Raw genomic sequence first — 17,861 nt, 5'->3', positions numbered from 1 at the left:
CCCACGTGTACGGTTTTCGCACGTCGCCCCTGCATGGCCCATGCATCGCCGGCAGCAAGCCGGCGCTTCAAGCTACACCATGTACCGACCGATCGCCCGGTACAATACGCATGCAACAAGGAATGGAACGGAGGCCATTTTGCTCCGCCGTCTTACCAACACGAATGAGGGGAGCATCGACAAGGGTGAAATTTCATGAGCAGAGGCAGAGCACATGTGTATCAAGGCATCCCCAGACTAGCCCGTGTGTTAGCCCTGCCACATTTCTTCTCAATGGAACCATCCATTTTCCCCTCGAGCATAAAAAGCAAGTGACAAATGTTCTTGAATATAATGAAAATGAAGCGAGTGACGAATCAGCGCGGGTCTAAACAGTATATCGTATCGTGTCAGAAAAGGATGTTAACCGTCGTATGCATAACTATTTCGTAGGGCGGTATATTCCTCGGAAAGGGTTTGTTAGATCGCAGGGCAAAAACACCGAGGCAAGACAACCGTCATCGAGGATTTGAGTTTCGAAACGGCCAACCAGCATGCACGAGAACAAATGGTGTTTTGCCCGCACACTTCACCGTTTGCCCGTGTGCCAATGCCGCCAATTCCTCGCCCCCTCCCTCTCTCTCTCTCAACCGAAGGATCCCACGTGTACGGTTTCCGCGCGTTGCGCCCGCATGGCCAATGCAACGTCGGCACGGCAGCAAGCCGACGCTTCAAGCCACACTACCGTACCGACCGATTGCCCAGCACAATGCGCATGCAAAGGGTATGAAACAGGGGCCATTTTGCTCCGATGCCTTGCAAACCCGGACGGAGGGAGTACCGACAAGGGTGAAATTTGACGAGCAGAGCATACACGTGCCAAGGCATTCCCTGCCACATTTCTCTTCAATGGAGAACCATCCATTCCCCCTCGAGCATAAAAAGCAAGTGACAAACGTACGTTCTTGAAAACGAAGCAAGTGACAAATGTATGTTGTTGAAAGAAAACCTAAAGCAAGTGACAAATCAGCACGGGTCTGAACAGGTGTACGGGGCCGGCGTGGGCCGGGCGACAAGACATAATATCGGGAGCGGCCACGGCCACGCGGACCCCTCCGGCAGCAGACACACCGGACCGGAAGCGAGAAGAAGACCTGCCCGGTACGGCGCGCCCGCCCGCTCCAATCCCCTCCCCCCACCTCCCTTCCCTTCCCCCTCCCCGGACACGCGCGCGCGCTCCACACCATCATCCTCCCCCCTCCTCCACCCACCATTCTCCCCCCACCTAGCAGCCCCTATAGCTCCCTGCCCCCTCCCCGGACCCCGCCTCCTCCTCCGGCGTGCGTCTTCGGCTGCGGCTCTTTATTGCCTTCTTGGGCGAGTCGGCTGCCGCTCTTCCTTTTTCGTTTCGGTTCACCAGGTTCTTTAGCGTCGGCCGAGATGGCGGCGGCGGCGGCCATCTGCGGGCAGGACGAGCCGGCGCCGCGCGATCCGGAGGGCGCGGCGGCGGCGGCGGGCGGCGGGGTCGAGCGGCTGGATCTCGGGGACGGCCGGGCGGCGCTCGTGGCGGGGGGCAAGAGGAGCGTCTACCTCATGGAGTGCGAGCCGGTGTGGGGCTGCGTTGCCACGCCGGGCCGCGGCGGGGAGATGGAGGACGCCTGCGCCGCCGTGCCCCGCTTCGCCGACGTGCCCGTGCGCCTGCTCGCCCGCCGCCGCGACCTCGACGGGCTCGGGCTCGACGCCGACGCGCTCCGCCTGCCCTCCCACCTCTTCGCCGTCTTCGACGGCCACGGCGGCGCCGAGGTATGCACGCCCGGGGCCGGAACCCCCCTCCTCTCGGATTCATCGCCGACGGCGGCCCCCCAGCCGAGCGAGCCCCGTGATCTGACGATCTGTGGATTTCCGTGTCGTCGCGCAGGTGTCCAACTACTGCCGGGAGAGGCTCCACGTCGTGCTGAGCAAGGAGCTGAGGAGGCCCCCCAGCGATCTGGGCGAGATGAGCGATGTGGACATGAAGGAGCACTGGGACGACCTCTTCACCAGGTGCTTCCAGACGGTGGATGACGAGGTGTCAGGGCTTGCAAGCAGGCTCGTCCACGGACAGCCCCGGTCAGACCCGATCGCCGCGGAGAACGTGGGCTCCACGGCGGTTGCAGTGGTGGTGTGCTCCTCCCATGTCGTGGTCGCCAACTGCGGCGATTCACGCATCGTGCTCTCGCGCGGGAAGGAGCCTGTCGCCCTCTCAATTGATCAGAAGGTAGATATGCTTCTGTGAGCATCATGGTATTGGTACAGCAGCATCCATGATTTGAGGTTAATCTGATTAATTATGCCTTGTTGTTTCAGCCTGACAGGAAGGATGAGCGCGCCAGGATTGAGGCTGCGGGAGGCAAGGTCATCCAATGGAATGGACACCGAGTGTCCGGCATACTGGCTATGTCACGATCCATTGGTATGCAGCTATATTTATCTTGTACTATGTGTTGCTATTTTTCATATGACGCGCGTCATATAGTAAGGGACCACCCATTGAGTTTGAAACTGTAGTCATAGCAACATCAAAGTATGATGCAAAATTGCTTGGTCCGGTGTGATAGTGGTAAATGTCTTCGCGCGCTGCTGCTTTGTTTGAAATCCAGGAAAGTAGCTTGTGCTTGAGTTGTTATTTCTCGTTAGTCGTTACTTGGTACCATTTTAAGCAGTAGGCGCTATGTGACAACAGATCGGCTAGCGCTTAAGCGTGCCTACACGCTAGCCGCTAGGCGACAACAGAACGCCTAGCACGTAATCATGCTTGCGTGCGCTTAGGTGAGAACCGTGAGATACGCACTAGGCATGGCAAAATGCACACTTAAAGTGTAGCACTTTTTTCCCTTGATTTTAAGATTCCTATTTATGGAAACCTGAAGTCTCTGGGCTGTTTGGATGACGGCCGATGCTCGCCTTGCCAAAATATGGGTGTTGACAACCAGCGTGGGTGTCTGTTTGGTTGGCAGCCAAATTTTCTAGCCTATGCCAAAATTTTGGTCGCTAGTTTGTTTTCTGTGCCAACGCCAGGGCAGATCTGTGGCGGCGAATTTCATCGCCAACTTTTTGGCTCGCCCGCGATTTGGCGTGGCTGGCCTGGGCGCCATCTAGACGGCCCCTCTATTCTCTTGGGTGTTGTCATGTTAAGTGCTGTCTGCCTCAATTTTGCTAGTAATCGTGCTGTTGAACTTGCAAAATGAGGTTAAATGTAGCTCTGATAGAATCAAGTATGAGATTAAATGAGATTAAGGAAAGAAGTCACCTGCCAAAGTAGAAAAACCATCTTTTATGGAAGCAAGAAAGGTACCTTATGTCATGTTCATGTCATGCAAGTGGCACTTGCAGCTTGGACCATGGCTAATGCCTGGTCCTAGTTGTATCTGTTCACACCTCTTGTGGCACTCAAATCTGATGTATAAAATACTTGGACAGCATCATAGGGATTTAGTTGAACCTATAATAGCCAAGCTGGTTTATCTGTGCATGGGATAACAATTTGTCCAAACTTGTTGCAATCTCTGCTAACTTGAACTGGAAATTGCTGATGATGCAGGTGACCGATACTTGAAGCCATACATCATCCCAAAACCAGAAGTTACGATTGTTCCCCGGGCTAAAGATGACGACTGCCTCATTCTGGCCAGCGACGGGCTTTGGGACGTCGTGTCAAACGAAGAGGCGTGCAAGGTCGCGCGCCGGCAAATCCAGCAGTGGCACAAGAACAACAGCGTCACAACATCGTCATCAGATGGAGGTGATGGATCCACCGACCCTGCCGCGCAGGCAGCTGCGGACTATCTGACGAGGCTTGCGCTGAAGAAAGGAAGCCAAGACAATATAACCGTAATCGTGGTCGACTTGAAACCCCGGAGGAAACCCAAGAATAATTCCTAACATAACTTGAATTCATACTAGCAGTTGGTCTTCTAATGAGACTTGACCCACCTTTTTCGTTGGGTTTCAAGAATTGTACATGTATATGATAGATGGATTTTCGATATAGTGGGTTATAATGATTAATTAATCCTATCCCTGTTTTCTGTTCATATGGTGGAAATATTCTCCAGTCGGTCAGTTTCAGCCTTAAGCCCTGGCATGTTGTGTCCCTTGCCGTCATTGTACAGAAAAAGTGAACTTGTATATAGCCAAGCGGCTGAGATGACAGTAAGATTTAACATGTTTCTGTCACCTTTGATGGATTACAGCTTCTACTCAAACCCAAAGAATGGAGAAGAGGGTGATGCAGGCAAGATGCCCTGAGAAGAGACGCACCACTGCTTAACCAAACAATTATTAACAGCTTTAGAAGCCTAGAAATTCTCGGTGAAAACACTCTTAATATGGCATCCTATCTTCTACTACTGTGCTACAAGAATATATACACCCTAGAGCGAGGCACTCCTCGTTCGCCCAAGGCCGGCGAACTACTCAGTCCCTCCTTTGCAATATAAGTGCAAGGCTCTGGTTTTCACGAATAAAGGGCAGCAGGTCGCTCTCCACCGTGTCCTCGATGTTCGGCATCGACTTTGCGATGTCGTCGAGCGAAAAGGGTATGCTGCAAAGAGAGAAATGAAACAAACAGAGGTGACAAAAGGAGCATTGGTTGTTGTTCCAAAGGGGCGCAAACAATGGAATCCTTGGGGGCATGATGCATACCTGGAATCATCATCCAGCAAGACTGAAAAGCTGGAGAGGCTATTTGATTCTTCATGCATGGTTGCTCTCATGCTTGATGTGAACTGCAAACAGCAAGGAAACAACGTCGAAATCAACACTTCAAACAGTTTTGATTACACCGATTCAGCCTATCAACATACCTCTGCTGAAAGTACGTTTGTGCCGCTCATGTCGTCCCAGTACATACCAACTATTCTCTCTAGCTGCTGTAAGCTGAGAGCCTGGACAGAGAGTGAAACGATCAAAGATACAAAGTTGAGGACTAACAAAACAAGATCCTTGCTCATAGCAAAAGGCACTTACCGGACAAATATCATTGCGTATCTCCCTCCATGTCCTCATTTGTTTTCGGGAAATGACCTGATGAATAGGAAGACCAGGAAAATAAGTCAGTTACCGACAGTTCAGTTTGTATAAGAGCCACCAAGGTTTTCTTATGATTTAAAAAAGAAACACAGACCAGGAAATCGGCCGCCTGTCTTATATGCCTCAGTGCTTCCCAAGCTGAATCTGCAAGCTGTACTAAAACATTAGCTAACATCTGAGAATAGCCTCCATAACCATAATAAAAGATAGTGAGCAACCTCTTGAGCAACATCATTGCACCAATGTTTTAGTTGGGCTAATCCGGCTCTAATATGCTCCCCGTTGCTAAATGAACAGCACTCACGACGCAGAAGGAGTCTGTTTTTGAAAGAGGAAGGTAAGTTAGAACAGCTTATTCTTTAAAGTTTTAAAAAATTGGTAGTGGGGGGCAAACATACGCTTATACCTGTTAAATAATTGGACGTTCACCATAGAAAATATTTGGGTTAGCAACTTGTGGACCAATATTGTTGGAACCTGCACATTGAGCGTGGACTTTTCATAACTTTGCAAATTGATACTGCACTGTATCGATAAAAAAGAATACTGCACTGATTTTTGTAATAATTTAGCACATACATGGTTGGCTATTAGCAGATACAAGTAGCTGTTGAGGATTTTCACGATGCCCAGCCAATGTGTGAGTTGGTTGTGTTGGCCCAAGCCAGCAGATGTCACTGAGGCCTTTGCTTGAGAAGTTCTTGGATCCTAAATATTTACAATATTTACAGGATTCTCAACAAGCAAAGTTTCACAGCTGATGATTACTTTTTCTCAAGAGAGGCGGTACCTGAATGCACAGCTCAAGCAATGGATTAAGCTCTTTCTTCAATTTGTCACTTATCAACCCATACACCTTTTCAATCAGATCCACAAGCTGCTGCTTGAAGAGCAAAGCTGGATATTTTGCATCAATTTGGTGCGATGCACCAGGTTCATCCAATAATTGACCACTTAAATAAGCAAGCCCAGATGCTTGATTAGCTTGATAAATCCTATCATACGACATTTTTCGTCTATATGGAACTGAGGTTGCTGTCCTAGCGGTTCTAAAAGAGCGTTGCAGGAGAACTGATAATGTCGATAAGTTGGATAACCAATAGGCCAAGCTTCTCATGTCATATTGAGCCTTGAAGTAAGAGGAACGTCAGTTAATATAAGAGCAAATGTAGTGATTCTGGATTTCAGGTACTGGCAAATTGGCTGCATAAAGCTGTCTCGTATCATGCTACAAGGCGTAGGGGATAGATGCTACTCAAGTACCATTATATAGCGTAATTAAACATAATTAACAGAGTGCTACAAACCTCTGTTGCTGAGTTTATAGCCTGTAGGATACTGTCAAAGACACCTGTCTTTGTAACTTCAAACGATCTCGAATGAAGAAGATATTGGTATATAAGAAGAGCAGCAACAGGTTTGTTCCCAGAGAATCCAAGATGTTGGGTAATGTACTTAAGTAATAACTTCTGATCATCCTGGGGCTGCTGATGTTTAGAAGGGCAAAAAAGCATTTTAGCAAATGGGAAGGGGTGGGTAGGTAAGCAAGTATCAACCAGCCTACCTGATATCCTTCACTAAGTAGTACCCTTTGCATTTTCTCCCCAGTATCATAGTCCCTGTGGATAGTCAAATCAGGGGCACTACCCTGCCATGTTATTTCGACCAAAGTCATGACTACTCAATCAAACAATATAAAAATAAAAAACTGGCATGTGCTTGGTTAAACTACCATATAGGGTCTTGTTTCTGCTGGACCAAACGAGGACCTCATTTCAGCATATGGTACGTTGCCATTTAAAATATGACCATTTTCTTGACTTCTCTGTTGAAATGCATCTAATAAATCAGATGAGAACATTCAACAGTCATGCGAATGTAAGCTCTATTGAAGGCACATTACATGGATCATACTGATTTTAGAGTATGAAGCTTGAGATTTGGCGGTAGATGGAGTCGACACAATCGAATGCTGACGAAGAGTTTGGTTTTCTGCCTCTAAGTTAGATGATTTTCCTTCTAGCCTGTGTTGTGGATACAGTTGTTCCATCAAAAGTAATCACAATGGAGCGCATGATTTGGACATATAAATTACCAAAGTTGAAAAAGTTATTGTAAATGTAAAGGAATACTTTTGTACGGTCTCCTGAAGCTCTTCCAATTTCTTGATAAGGTCATCATTTCTATCGAGGAGGTCTTCGTTTCTCCTTATTAGATCTTCATTTCTTCCACGAGCCTCAGTAAGTGCTTTCTTCACAGCATCACTTTCTTGTTTCTCCAGTACAAAGGAAGACAGTCTTGATATGGCATCTACTTGAAGCCTAATCGGTGAAGACGTTAGTCTCCAAAAGGACAACATGATGACTGATAATGATGGAATTGTACTTAGTGCACAAAAATGTAGAAAGCAAGATAGTAAGTTAAAATACCAACTTTTGCACAGTATCTTGGAGCTGGTGGGCCTTGTATTCACTGTCTCTAATTTTCATAAATAGCTCATCATTTCTCTCCTGAGCTTCAACAAGAGATTTCCTAATTGCGTCATTTTCTTGTTTTTCAGCTTCCAAAGAAGCAACTTTCACCACTATGTCTTGTTCAAGCCTGTTTTCGGGCCGAAACAACTGTTTAATCTCATGGGTTTAACAACCAAAGGAGTTAATTTTGCAAAATCTACATATGTTGTAGAACTCCACATTTGTCTCTCAAATTTAGTAAACAATTTCATAGAACTCCACATTTGAAGTCACAATGTATTGCAAAGCTCCATATTTTTGGTTTCCAGTTAGTTTGAGTGATAGAGCCCACATGTCAGTGCCTCATTGCTCTCATCTAGGTGTAAAGAAGTGACGCGGCTGCTGCCACATCAGCATCTGACATGGCTAGGGTTCTCTACATGGGCATGCAGTACACAAGCTAGCAGAAAAAAAGGTGTCAACTAAGGACACCTGTACCGCCCGCCCAGGTGGAAAGCACATGTTGGGTCCCGAGGTAGCAGCAGACGTGTCACTCTGTTACACCTTGATGAGAACAATGAGACACTGACAGGTAGGTCCCAACAATGAAAAACTAAGATGATGCACTTGTACCACATAAACTTAATCAAAGGTACATACATATGTATAGTGTTTTGCAGATGCTCAATTTTTTTGTTGGTTTCACCAATTTTTATCGTTAGTTCTTCATTTTTGTATTCAGTCTCGGTGAGTGCTTTCTTCAATTCATCCTTCTCTTGTCTCTCAGATAGCAGTAACGTGTCTTTCTCTGTATGGTCGCCAAGCCTGAATTGAACCAACAAAGAAATAGCATTACAAATATTAGCATCTACATATACGAAGATTTAGTATGCATGACATATCGAAATGCAGCTTAAAAACATAGGTGCATAAAGTACCTCTGTATGGTGCCTTGAAGAAGGTCAATTTTCTTGTCAACATCCTCAAATCTCTTTAGTAATTGCAAATTTCTTTCTTGATTTTCTTCTTGCACCTTCATCGTTGTATTACTCTGCTCTCTTTCTCTCAACAGTAAAGCCTCCTTTGCAGATGCATTTTCTTGAAGTCTGTAATCATGAAAGAGCTATCTAGTTAATTAAGAAGGACAGAGCATAAGATGAATGATTTACTTGATAGGATCTCAGAAAGTTTCTTAAAATAAGAACATACTGCCAAGAAAGATTATCAACCTCTCAACAGTTAGCTGAAGCTGAAGACTATGTTTATCAGAATCCTGAATTTTCTTGATTAACTCTTCATTTCTCCCCAGAGTTTCAGTCAGAGTTTTCTTCGTCGCCTCATGTGTTTGTTTTTCTGATATCAATAAAGCATCTTTGGCAGTAGCATCTTGTTCAAGCCTGAGAACACCAAAATGAGAATTTACTATCACATTGAATAAAAATATTGAGAAAATATGGGACATGTATCCACTGATGAGAAGTGTCAGACCTCTTGATGTTTTCTTCGAGTTGCTTTCTGATTTCTTGGCAATGTTGTAACTCATTTACTAATTCCTTTGTTTTTTTCTGGGCATTGGCTAGTTCTTCCTTGGTAGCATTGTTTTCTTGTCTTTCTGTTGCCAATAGAGAGTCTTTCTCTGCAGCACATTCTTCTAGTCTATGCGCAAGAAAAGAAAAATACTGTTGGAGCCACTTAACGTGGTCATGCAATAAGGATGTATTGTGATGAGAGGTAATCGGAGAAGTTGGCCACGAAATAGTTGCTAGGTTGTTTAAAGGTTATAAATATTGTAAAGCAATGAAATCAAACCTGTTCACTGAATCCTCAAGCAGACTGATTTTCTTATCTGAATCTTCAGAGCTTTTCATTAACTCTTCGTTTCTCTTTTCAGCTTCAGCTAGTGCTTTTGTTGTGCCATCCTGATTTTGCTTTGTCTTTAACAGCAATGACTCCCTTGATGTTGCATGTTTCTCAAGTCTAAATACATTGTAAGAAATGAAATGCATTTTAGCTCACAAAGTTGAGGAGATGATCTTATAGTTTTCAGAAAGCTAAGGTCAGCTGCTAATAATGCATAATGGAAGTAAGACGAGAACCTCTTGACATTCTCCATCAGCTTATTTATACTTTTCTCAGACTCATCAACTTTCTTAAGCAATTCTGAATTTCTCTCCTGAGATTTAGAAAGCGCTTCTTTGGTTTGACCATGCTCTTGCTTTTCTGCTACGTGCAAGGCATCCCTTGTGGCTGCAGTTTCTTCAAGCCTATATCAAGGGAAGAAAAATGTTAACAATGGTTAGCTCGTACTACCGAGGGCAGGAGTAAAGGTTAAAAAATGGTTAATGCCATATTGCTATAGATCTGACAACAGAAAGTTACATCGACATATATATCACCCTATCCCAAGCAATGACCAATCCTCTAGGATTTCCTGAACAAACAGGTTCACTATCCTCTATATTATACAAACCAATGATTCAGGGCCTGACTGTTCTTTTCCATCTTTAAAATCATGTCTTAATTTTAAGCCTTTATTTTCCAAGAATATATATAAGTAGGAATAAACTAGAAGCATCATAATGTTAAGAATATATGATATTATGATATAATAGTCAGGTTGTTAACTGGAACTCATATTGAGATGCTGACTACCTTGCCCGTAAATGTTCATTATTTTCCTTGTTGCGTCATTTTATTGCCATTTTGTTCACCAAAAACGATTGTATATTTGCAAAAACAAACATGAACATTAGAGCTTCGATGAATGTGAGTGATACAGTATATTGTTAACTGGAACATCAGCTGATGCCTGTATAATAGTAGAAGTATGATTACATTGAGTAATTAATGCGACGTGAGAGCTAAACCTCTTCAAAGAATCTTGAAGCATGTCATTTGTCCTATTGGCATCTGTAAACTTCTTTTGCAGTTCTTCAATTTCTTCCTTTGTTTCAGCTAACTGTGACATGATTGCAGCACTGTGTTGTTTTTCAGCCAGCAATGAAGTCTCAAATGTTCTTGCAGCTTCTTCAAGTCTGTCAAATTGTCAGTTGACAAGAATAATCAGCATTCATATTACTAATTATGATAGTCTAAAGCTGTGAGTTAAGACTTAAAGCCGGTTTTCGAGTGCAATCAAGCTTCAAGCATAGGAAACAGCAATCCAAGGAATTAGGCAATAGACCTTTCAATGTTGTTTTGAAATCTAGCAATGTCCTTTTCAAAAACTTCAGTTTTATGGACTAATTCTTCATTTTCTCCACGAGCTTCAGTGAGTGATTTCTTGATTGCCTCACTCTCTTGCCTTTCTAAAAGCAAAGTGCCCTCTGTCTCTGTTAGACTTTCTTCCAGCCTGTGCTCATGAAGAAAAGACGACGACTATAAGATAATGAATTAACCACCTGGTAGCCAAGAAATATCACACCAATAACAGTACTGAAAGTTGGTCAGTTATAAGACTATGTGGCTGTTGGACAAGGATTACATGTCATGCAAAACGAATATGACCTTTGCACAGTAGACTGAAGTACGGCGGATTTTCCATCAGCATCTGCAACTTGTCTCAGTAGTTCTTCAACTCTCTGGTGTGCTTCACCAAGTTCCCCTCTGGTTGCCTCGTTGTGTTGCTTCTCCGTCATCAGTGAAGATTCTAGTTCTGTCACATTCTCTTCAAATCTGTATCCAGCAGAAAGGGAGCAAGTTGTTCTGTTGTTATCCCACATAGTAGGACTGGATGAAAGTGGATTTACTTGGTTATGGTAACTTCCTATTGTACAAAAAACTGCTTTTGTAGACTTAAAAGGTGTCAAACACCAGCATGTAAACATGTGGGAGAAACCACAGGCCTTTTACAAATTCCTCATGAAGAATATACACATGGCTCTTATTGTGAATAACTGCAGCTGGGGGTCTTAAAAGGATCTTCTTTTATTATTGCTTTACTAAAGATATGTCTGGAGAAACATGATCTTATAATAACCCAGATTGAACTTTGTGTACCCATTTCCTGATAATATGCATGAGTGCGTCACCATCTATCCATGTGTATGAGGCATATGCACCCGACTCTTTTCTTTCAACCAGCTTTATTCGGAACCAAAAGAACCTGTTACTTAGTCTACTAAGATCTAGTAGTCACCAAGCAACTAACCTTTTCACAGTATCTCTAAGCTGCTTGATGTTTTCATCTGCAACCGCGATTTTTCCATTCAGGTCTTCACATCTTTCCTGAGCAATAGCAAGATCATTCTTTGTTGCAGTGTTTTCTTCTTGTTCTCTTGATAGTAGTACCTGTCCAAGGGCACAACCATCATCCAATCAGATATGATGACATAACTGAACAAGTTACTTGAACACTGTACTCTGTTGAAACAGGAATATTTTATAGTCATACACAGGTTTTCTTTATCCTTTTAGCCTGAAACAGCTACTGCAACTGCATTTGATTTCATTGAAACAACGAATGGTGCAATACTTAAACCTTTCCAATTTTATACTGTTGCAATGATACATAAGTTCAGCCTGGGGAGAAGTACCTTCATCCCCTCAACTTCATTAGTCAATATAGTGATTTTTTCTCTTTCTTGAGCTAGAGCTTCTTCAACAGCCCTTTTGGCCGATTCACTTTCCTGCACTGCTGTGGCTTCTTCTACTCGATGCTCCATCTCACGAAGGGCAGCCTGTAATTTGGAGATTTCTCCTGCTTTGTTGTTCTCTAAGTCAGCCTGAAAATAGACATATATGTCAATAAAGCGTGACCAGATAATCAGCAAGATGGCATCCTATTTCCGTATCTACATATGCCTTGATTCAAGGGGCAGCATTTACCCTCAGTTTCATTTCTAAACCTAAACGGCTTGTTAGCTCTTCCACGTGTTCCTCAAGTTTCTCCTTCTCCACCTTCAGAGTTTCTGTATCTCTTGCAGCCTACAGAAATTATGCAACACAAATAAAAAGCTGTACAGGTAAATATGAAATCAGCATAAACAAATAAATAAAAATGGTATGACAGCTTGAGTACCATTTTAAGCTTTCTGAGTTCTCTTCTAGCGATACGTCTTCGCCATGCACACTGATAAATCAACACTGATCTCTTCAGCTTAAGATAATTTGAATTATCTCTGTGGCAACGCCACCGAGCCTGCAGGTAACAATTATCAGACCGATGGTACAACCAAGAGATGAACAGAGAAAGCTTATACTCCCTCCGTCCATGAATAACTGTACATATATAAATTTTAGGACAGATTGGGAAGGTGCAAGCCACCATCTCTCTCCTCTTTAATTACCCCACCCCCAATGAGCTAAGTGCATGTAGAAAGTGAGGAGACCATGTGTTGAATGTTACTGGTATTGATTACCGTGTGATGAGAGAGAAGCATTTTTTTCTATATTAAAGTGCATTGGAAAGATAGAAGTACACTCTTTTGTGGAATTTTTTTGAATGTCAAACGTATACTTATTCGTGGACGGAGGGAGTGAGATGTAAGGAGACTGATTCTTAACTTTTATCCATAGTAAGGGACCGATTATTAATTGGTCTATCGTAACATAGATGTGTAAAATGGCTTGAATGATAACCTACAAACGTTCCCCTTAAATAAAAGAGAGAGAGCATGAATCAATAGTCTACCTGGATATGGATAGAAGCTTTCCTTTGTTTTCTGCGAACATATTCATTGTAAGCACCAAAAGCCCTCAATCCTGCCTGCAGTGTGATGGCTGACCATCGCAGTTTAGAATAAGACTTCCAAGCAAGGTACCAGCGGACACTTTTCTGTACTTTCAACGCTGCATCTTGGTTTTTCAGGAATACACGCCGCTTACAAGCCAATATTACTGCAAAGGAGAATGGAACTCTTTGTAAGTATATGTTCCACACATCCACCAGTGCAATACTGCGGTCAGAACTGTCTCCCTCTAGATGTCATATGGTGTGACCATACCTCTAACAATAGATTGAAAAGATACAGATGTGTTGCGTATTGCAAGGAATTTCTGACGAGCAACATAAGTGTGATATCTACTCTGAATAACTCTAGCTGCTTTACTCCGCACTTCAGTTCTTCTAGCATCCAGTTCAGCCATCTGACCCGCTCTCAGGAACACCTTAGTTCTTCCAATCTGTAAAACAGAAATTATTTGAAATATTGTGACAAAGATCATGATTAAACTGTGTATTATATACTCTCTGAAAATGATGCATGCATATATTCCTTCCATGCAGTATCATGAAAAAAATACATGAGCGAAAAGGTGTACACATTAGCTATACTGTATATGCATACTCTCACCTTGCATACTTACCAGGAAAATATCTAAGTAATTCTCAAGTTTTACTGCCAAATGGTCTAAATCTTCATGAAACTTTTTCAGAGAGATTATTTATGATCGCCTGCTAAGAAAGCTTTTAGGTTTAAAATATGGTGATGGTTTTCACTAGATATTTCCCCATTATTCATCACCTCTGTCACACGTGGTAACTATTCGACTAAAAACAAGCATCTCATTTTTAGTTCCCTGTCTTTTCGGCAAGATGCAGATCAAAGAAAAATGTGATGTACAGAATACATAAAAAAGGATTCATTATGGTAGAAGCATGCTTCACCTGACAACCCTGGAGTCCTGTTTTGTCCAAAATCTTTTGGCAGATTACTTTGTCATCGTTTCTATCAACATATCATGAAAATAGTTATAAAAGCAGGCCACAAGTGATATAATTTGAGGCATAGGGGAACATTCATTATTACTGTTATTATCAAACAACTTACACACCTTTCTTTCAAAATTTCAGGAGCAAGGATGCAAAACCGTTGAAGAAAATCACGAAATAATTTCCGTGTAGGGTATCCAGCACAGCTTATTCTGATAGCTTCAAGAACACCCTGAAAGGGTGAAGAATCATGAGTATACAGTGGTACTGAGCTTCTATGTTAACATTCTTCTTCTAATACAAAACGACACATGTTTAAGAAACAAAAAAGTTATGTGGAAACTTTGTGATCAATGGCTTCCTTACCGAACATCGAAGTTGCTGCAGAACATTGATGTTGTCAAAAGTAGCAGGCTTAAGAAGATTATTGGGCTTAACACATCTAATGTAATGAGGTTCTGTAGAACTCAAAGTCTCCATTAGTTCGTGGAGTTGCCCCTAAGAATTTCATGGAATAATCAGATGTCAAAATCATACCAAAGGTTTTACATGAAAAAACAGAAGCACATTGGAGCAATGGTTTTGATCGCTTCATTATGTCTACCAAGTAATACTCATTCACTTCATAAAATGTACTTAATTCATCCTTTTTGGGACATGCATATGCATTTGCTCACTATATTCAGTACATTTATTTTATTTTTTTGCAAAAACCAAGATGGCATAAATATTCTTTATACCTGCAACTAAATTCATAGTAAAATTATAGAACAACCGTTCTTAATTTTTTATGGTGACAGAAGGGAGGTAGACTAAACTGAGAAGTACAGACACCTCTTTTAAATATTTGCATGTTGATTTGATTAGCAAACTAAGGTAGTTGTGTGATTGTCCAAGCTACAAATATGCAGTGATATACCCCCATTATACAGTCTGCATATAAAGTGTAAGAAATTATCAAAGAATTCTACGTGCACAAAACTTCGAGGATTAAAATAGGATTTTATCCTAAACTTAGTGCCTAAAGAACAATGAGGAAGCATGTACTCCCTCTATTCCTAAATATAAATCTTTTTAGAGATTTCAATAAGGACTACATACAGATGTATATAGACATATTTTAGAGTGTAGATTCACTCATTTTGCTCCGTATGTAGTCCGCATTGAAATCTCTAGAAAGACTTATATTCAGGAACAGAGGGAGTACATAGGAAACAGCTAGCAGAATCACACCTTAAATCGATTAGCGATTGATGACTTCGACGATTTTGTGTTCTCCTCTGGTACTGATGGGAATAACCCTGATACAAAGGAGCACTTGGAAGCATTAAGCAATTCTTCATGTTCTCCTACTACATAATCTCTGTTTTTGTCCAGGAAATGATCGGACTGATAGGTTACCTGCAAAAAAAAAACTCAGGAAACTGAAAGGAGTATATTCAATTGAATGCAGAAGCAAAGAGTAATGTGTTCCAAGAAATGCTTACTTCTCCTGCGTAATGTTGAATTGTAAATGCAGTACGAGAAAGCTTTGGTTTGCTAAACCTTTTGTTGTTCTTGAACTTCTCATACAGCTTCTGAGAAAATGATTCATGCGTGCATTTCGGGAACATACTAATGCATACAGGACAAAGAAACAAAAAAAACACAGTTAGAAGCATTAATTGAGAAATAGAAACAAGTAATGATGGTCAACTATTTACAAGCTGCTGGTTGCATGTAGTGCAACAAGAACACTTCAAACTCACCAAGCTTCATCAAGAAGTGCAATAATTCCACCAGGTTTCTGAAAATGAAAGAGGGAGATACAAACATTGAGGTAATGGGACACACAACTAGGAAGCATACACAAATACATTACCCGCTGACACAACACATCAGGGCTACTTCTAAACCACTTATCTTGCACAAAATTACTGGTGCTTATGATAAGCAGCTTATCATAATAAGTTAACAACTCTGAATAACTCCAACATGCAACATCTCCAAGCCTCGAAATAAGAGTACAGTAGCAGTGTTCGATTATTTGGTGCTTAAACTGACACTTGGTAAGAAAAAATATATGTTTATGCCCACATTAATTCACTAAACACAAAATAGCCAATCTACAAGTCAAACAGTATCAGACTACTTGATGAATACATCTTAAAACTAGTATTTTAGCTTGCTGACAACGACCATTACAAGACTGCAATACATGATATAAAGGCTACTTAAGCACCCTAAACAAAACAAATGCCATATATGCACATACCCTCTCAATCAAGTCCAGCACATCTTGATTGTCAACGAATTCTATGTAACTCCAGTCGATCTGCTCTCGATTATACTCTTCCTGCTCCATTTTGAAGACATTCTGCAAAGACAACACTGCCTAATTTACCAAACAGCAGAAGCAAAGATAAGTCTACCATCATAACTTCCAAGCATGTGTTCCGCTTCCACATGTACCTGATTAAAATGCTGTTGGAGTTTTTCATTGGTGAAATTGATGCATAATTGCTCAAAGCTGTTTCCATCAGAGAATTATAACAGGAGACTTCTATAAATGGTCTTCAATGGAATATATTGGAAACAGTCTTTTGCTAAGAATTTACCTGTTAGTCTTAAAACTTTCAAAACCATATATATCAAGCACCCCAATCAAACGTGCTGAGTGTGCATCTTGTCCTATTGATGCATTTAGCCTATTTACAAGCCTGCACAAGGTACAACCATATGTACTCACAAAGACCGATACATAAGCCACGAATGAATTACAGTGCCATATTCATTACCAGTCAAATAGTCGGCAATATATTTGTTTTGCTAAGCCATCCCTGCTAACAGTAGCAGAATTAGGATCAACTGTTGTGGTAATCACTCCTTCTGGCGTATTTATTTTCCTCTTTATCAGTGCATTCTCCAGCTTCTCACGGTCACACCTGTAAGAAGAATTCCACAATGTATAGAGTATGAATGTTGGGCATAATAATTATAGAACAACAGGGTAGATATTAGGCATACATCAAGAGCTCTGCTGCTGCATTCAGATGGAACTTAGCTTTCTCATCCTTTAATACAGATGAATCTGCATCTCTCCCTTTAACAAAATTGAGGTTCCCAAGGTGAAGCACAGCAGCAACAACCCGAAATGTAGCCTCCTACGTTATAAAGTATGTTACTTGAAGAGGTCACGTAGACATTCACGTAGAATATCAATTATTCAAAAGGGAAAAACCTGCTCCTGCTCAGTTATGCCAACTGTATTCATCGCACTTCTTGTTGCAAGATACTCCTCAGCATCACTCATTCCATCAACTTTAATGCAGGAAGATTGGTTGAGATAGTGAAATGACGAAGGGTCGCCCAGCTTATACCTTTTAATGTCCTGACATTGGGGTTTGTTGATGAAAAAATGTTGGAGAGATGCAGCTGATCAGTCACATTGAGTTAGAAAAAATACCTCCGGTGGTGCTGAACACAGGAAGTAAAAACAGTGATAGTTCCTCTCTGGGCTATTGATTTGGCAAACACGAGATCGCTCAAGCAAATATGTCCTAATGGCTGCACCAGATATCTTCCCACTCTGGTCAAATTGGATTTCAACAAATTTTCCGAATCGACTTCACCATGTTGTCCAAAATGCAAACAGGTCAGAAAGCAAATAGTATGAGTGAAAAGGGACAGAAATGATGCATGAATTACAATACATTTATATCCATGAG

General features: G+C 42.1%; 2 protein-coding genes across 2 annotated transcripts in view; one reads left to right on the top strand and one right to left on the bottom strand.

Moving 5' to 3' along the window:
- Nucleotides 1-1,193: 1,193 nt before the first annotated feature.
- LOC123182802 (protein phosphatase 2C 50) lies at nt 1,194-4,052 on the top strand (the record flags this gene model as incomplete). Its single annotated transcript, XM_044595471.1, is given in 4 exon segments — nt 1,194-1,782; nt 1,898-2,236; nt 2,326-2,431; nt 3,560-4,052. Coding segments are annotated over 4 exon segments (1,149 nt in total). The 3' UTR covers nt 3,901-4,052.
- Nucleotides 4,053-4,125: 73 nt separating this feature from the next.
- Nucleotides 4,126-17,861, bottom strand: part of LOC123182801 (myosin-17) — a 17,092-nt gene continuing 3,356 nt past the window's right edge. The window contains exons 7-49 of the mRNA XM_044595469.1: nt 17,600-17,759; nt 17,375-17,524; nt 17,161-17,297; nt 16,932-17,078; nt 16,752-16,853; nt 16,606-16,663; nt 16,409-16,510; nt 15,903-15,940; nt 15,642-15,768; nt 15,388-15,555; nt 14,521-14,652; nt 14,277-14,386; nt 14,110-14,170; nt 13,448-13,625; nt 13,135-13,340; nt 12,523-12,642; nt 12,330-12,428; nt 12,038-12,226; nt 11,653-11,792; nt 11,010-11,177; nt 10,687-10,854; nt 10,370-10,537; nt 9,599-9,766; nt 9,312-9,479; nt 8,991-9,158; nt 8,732-8,899; nt 8,441-8,608; nt 8,163-8,327; nt 7,483-7,650; nt 7,182-7,370; nt 6,953-7,073; nt 6,782-6,874; nt 6,614-6,697; nt 6,357-6,536; nt 5,840-6,178; nt 5,629-5,757; nt 5,456-5,526; nt 5,268-5,367; nt 5,144-5,200; nt 4,987-5,043; nt 4,824-4,904; nt 4,663-4,745; nt 4,126-4,561 (exon numbers count right to left, since the gene is read on the bottom strand). Of these exons, the coding sequence (XP_044451404.1) occupies nt 4,435-4,561; nt 4,663-4,745; nt 4,824-4,904; nt 4,987-5,043; nt 5,144-5,200; nt 5,268-5,367; nt 5,456-5,526; nt 5,629-5,757; nt 5,840-6,178; nt 6,357-6,536; nt 6,614-6,697; nt 6,782-6,874; nt 6,953-7,073; nt 7,182-7,370; nt 7,483-7,650; nt 8,163-8,327; nt 8,441-8,608; nt 8,732-8,899; nt 8,991-9,158; nt 9,312-9,479; nt 9,599-9,766; nt 10,370-10,537; nt 10,687-10,854; nt 11,010-11,177; nt 11,653-11,792; nt 12,038-12,226; nt 12,330-12,428; nt 12,523-12,642; nt 13,135-13,340; nt 13,448-13,625; nt 14,110-14,170; nt 14,277-14,386; nt 14,521-14,652; nt 15,388-15,555; nt 15,642-15,768; nt 15,903-15,940; nt 16,409-16,510; nt 16,606-16,663; nt 16,752-16,853; nt 16,932-17,078; nt 17,161-17,297; nt 17,375-17,524; nt 17,600-17,759 (5,812 nt within the window). The 3' untranslated portion in view covers nt 4,126-4,434. The remainder of the gene's footprint in view (nt 4,562-4,662; nt 4,746-4,823; nt 4,905-4,986; nt 5,044-5,143; nt 5,201-5,267; nt 5,368-5,455; nt 5,527-5,628; nt 5,758-5,839; nt 6,179-6,356; nt 6,537-6,613; nt 6,698-6,781; nt 6,875-6,952; nt 7,074-7,181; nt 7,371-7,482; nt 7,651-8,162; nt 8,328-8,440; nt 8,609-8,731; nt 8,900-8,990; nt 9,159-9,311; nt 9,480-9,598; nt 9,767-10,369; nt 10,538-10,686; nt 10,855-11,009; nt 11,178-11,652; nt 11,793-12,037; nt 12,227-12,329; nt 12,429-12,522; nt 12,643-13,134; nt 13,341-13,447; nt 13,626-14,109; nt 14,171-14,276; nt 14,387-14,520; nt 14,653-15,387; nt 15,556-15,641; nt 15,769-15,902; nt 15,941-16,408; nt 16,511-16,605; nt 16,664-16,751; nt 16,854-16,931; nt 17,079-17,160; nt 17,298-17,374; nt 17,525-17,599; nt 17,760-17,861) is intronic.

The sequence above is a fragment of the Triticum aestivum genome, chromosome 1D (assembly GCF_018294505.1).
Source record: "Triticum aestivum cultivar Chinese Spring chromosome 1D, IWGSC CS RefSeq v2.1, whole genome shotgun sequence".
Lineage (NCBI taxonomy): Eukaryota > Viridiplantae > Streptophyta > Magnoliopsida > Poales > Poaceae > Triticum > Triticum aestivum.
The sequence above is the reverse complement of the archived record's forward strand: the minus strand, read 5'-3'. Positions and strand labels throughout refer to the sequence as shown.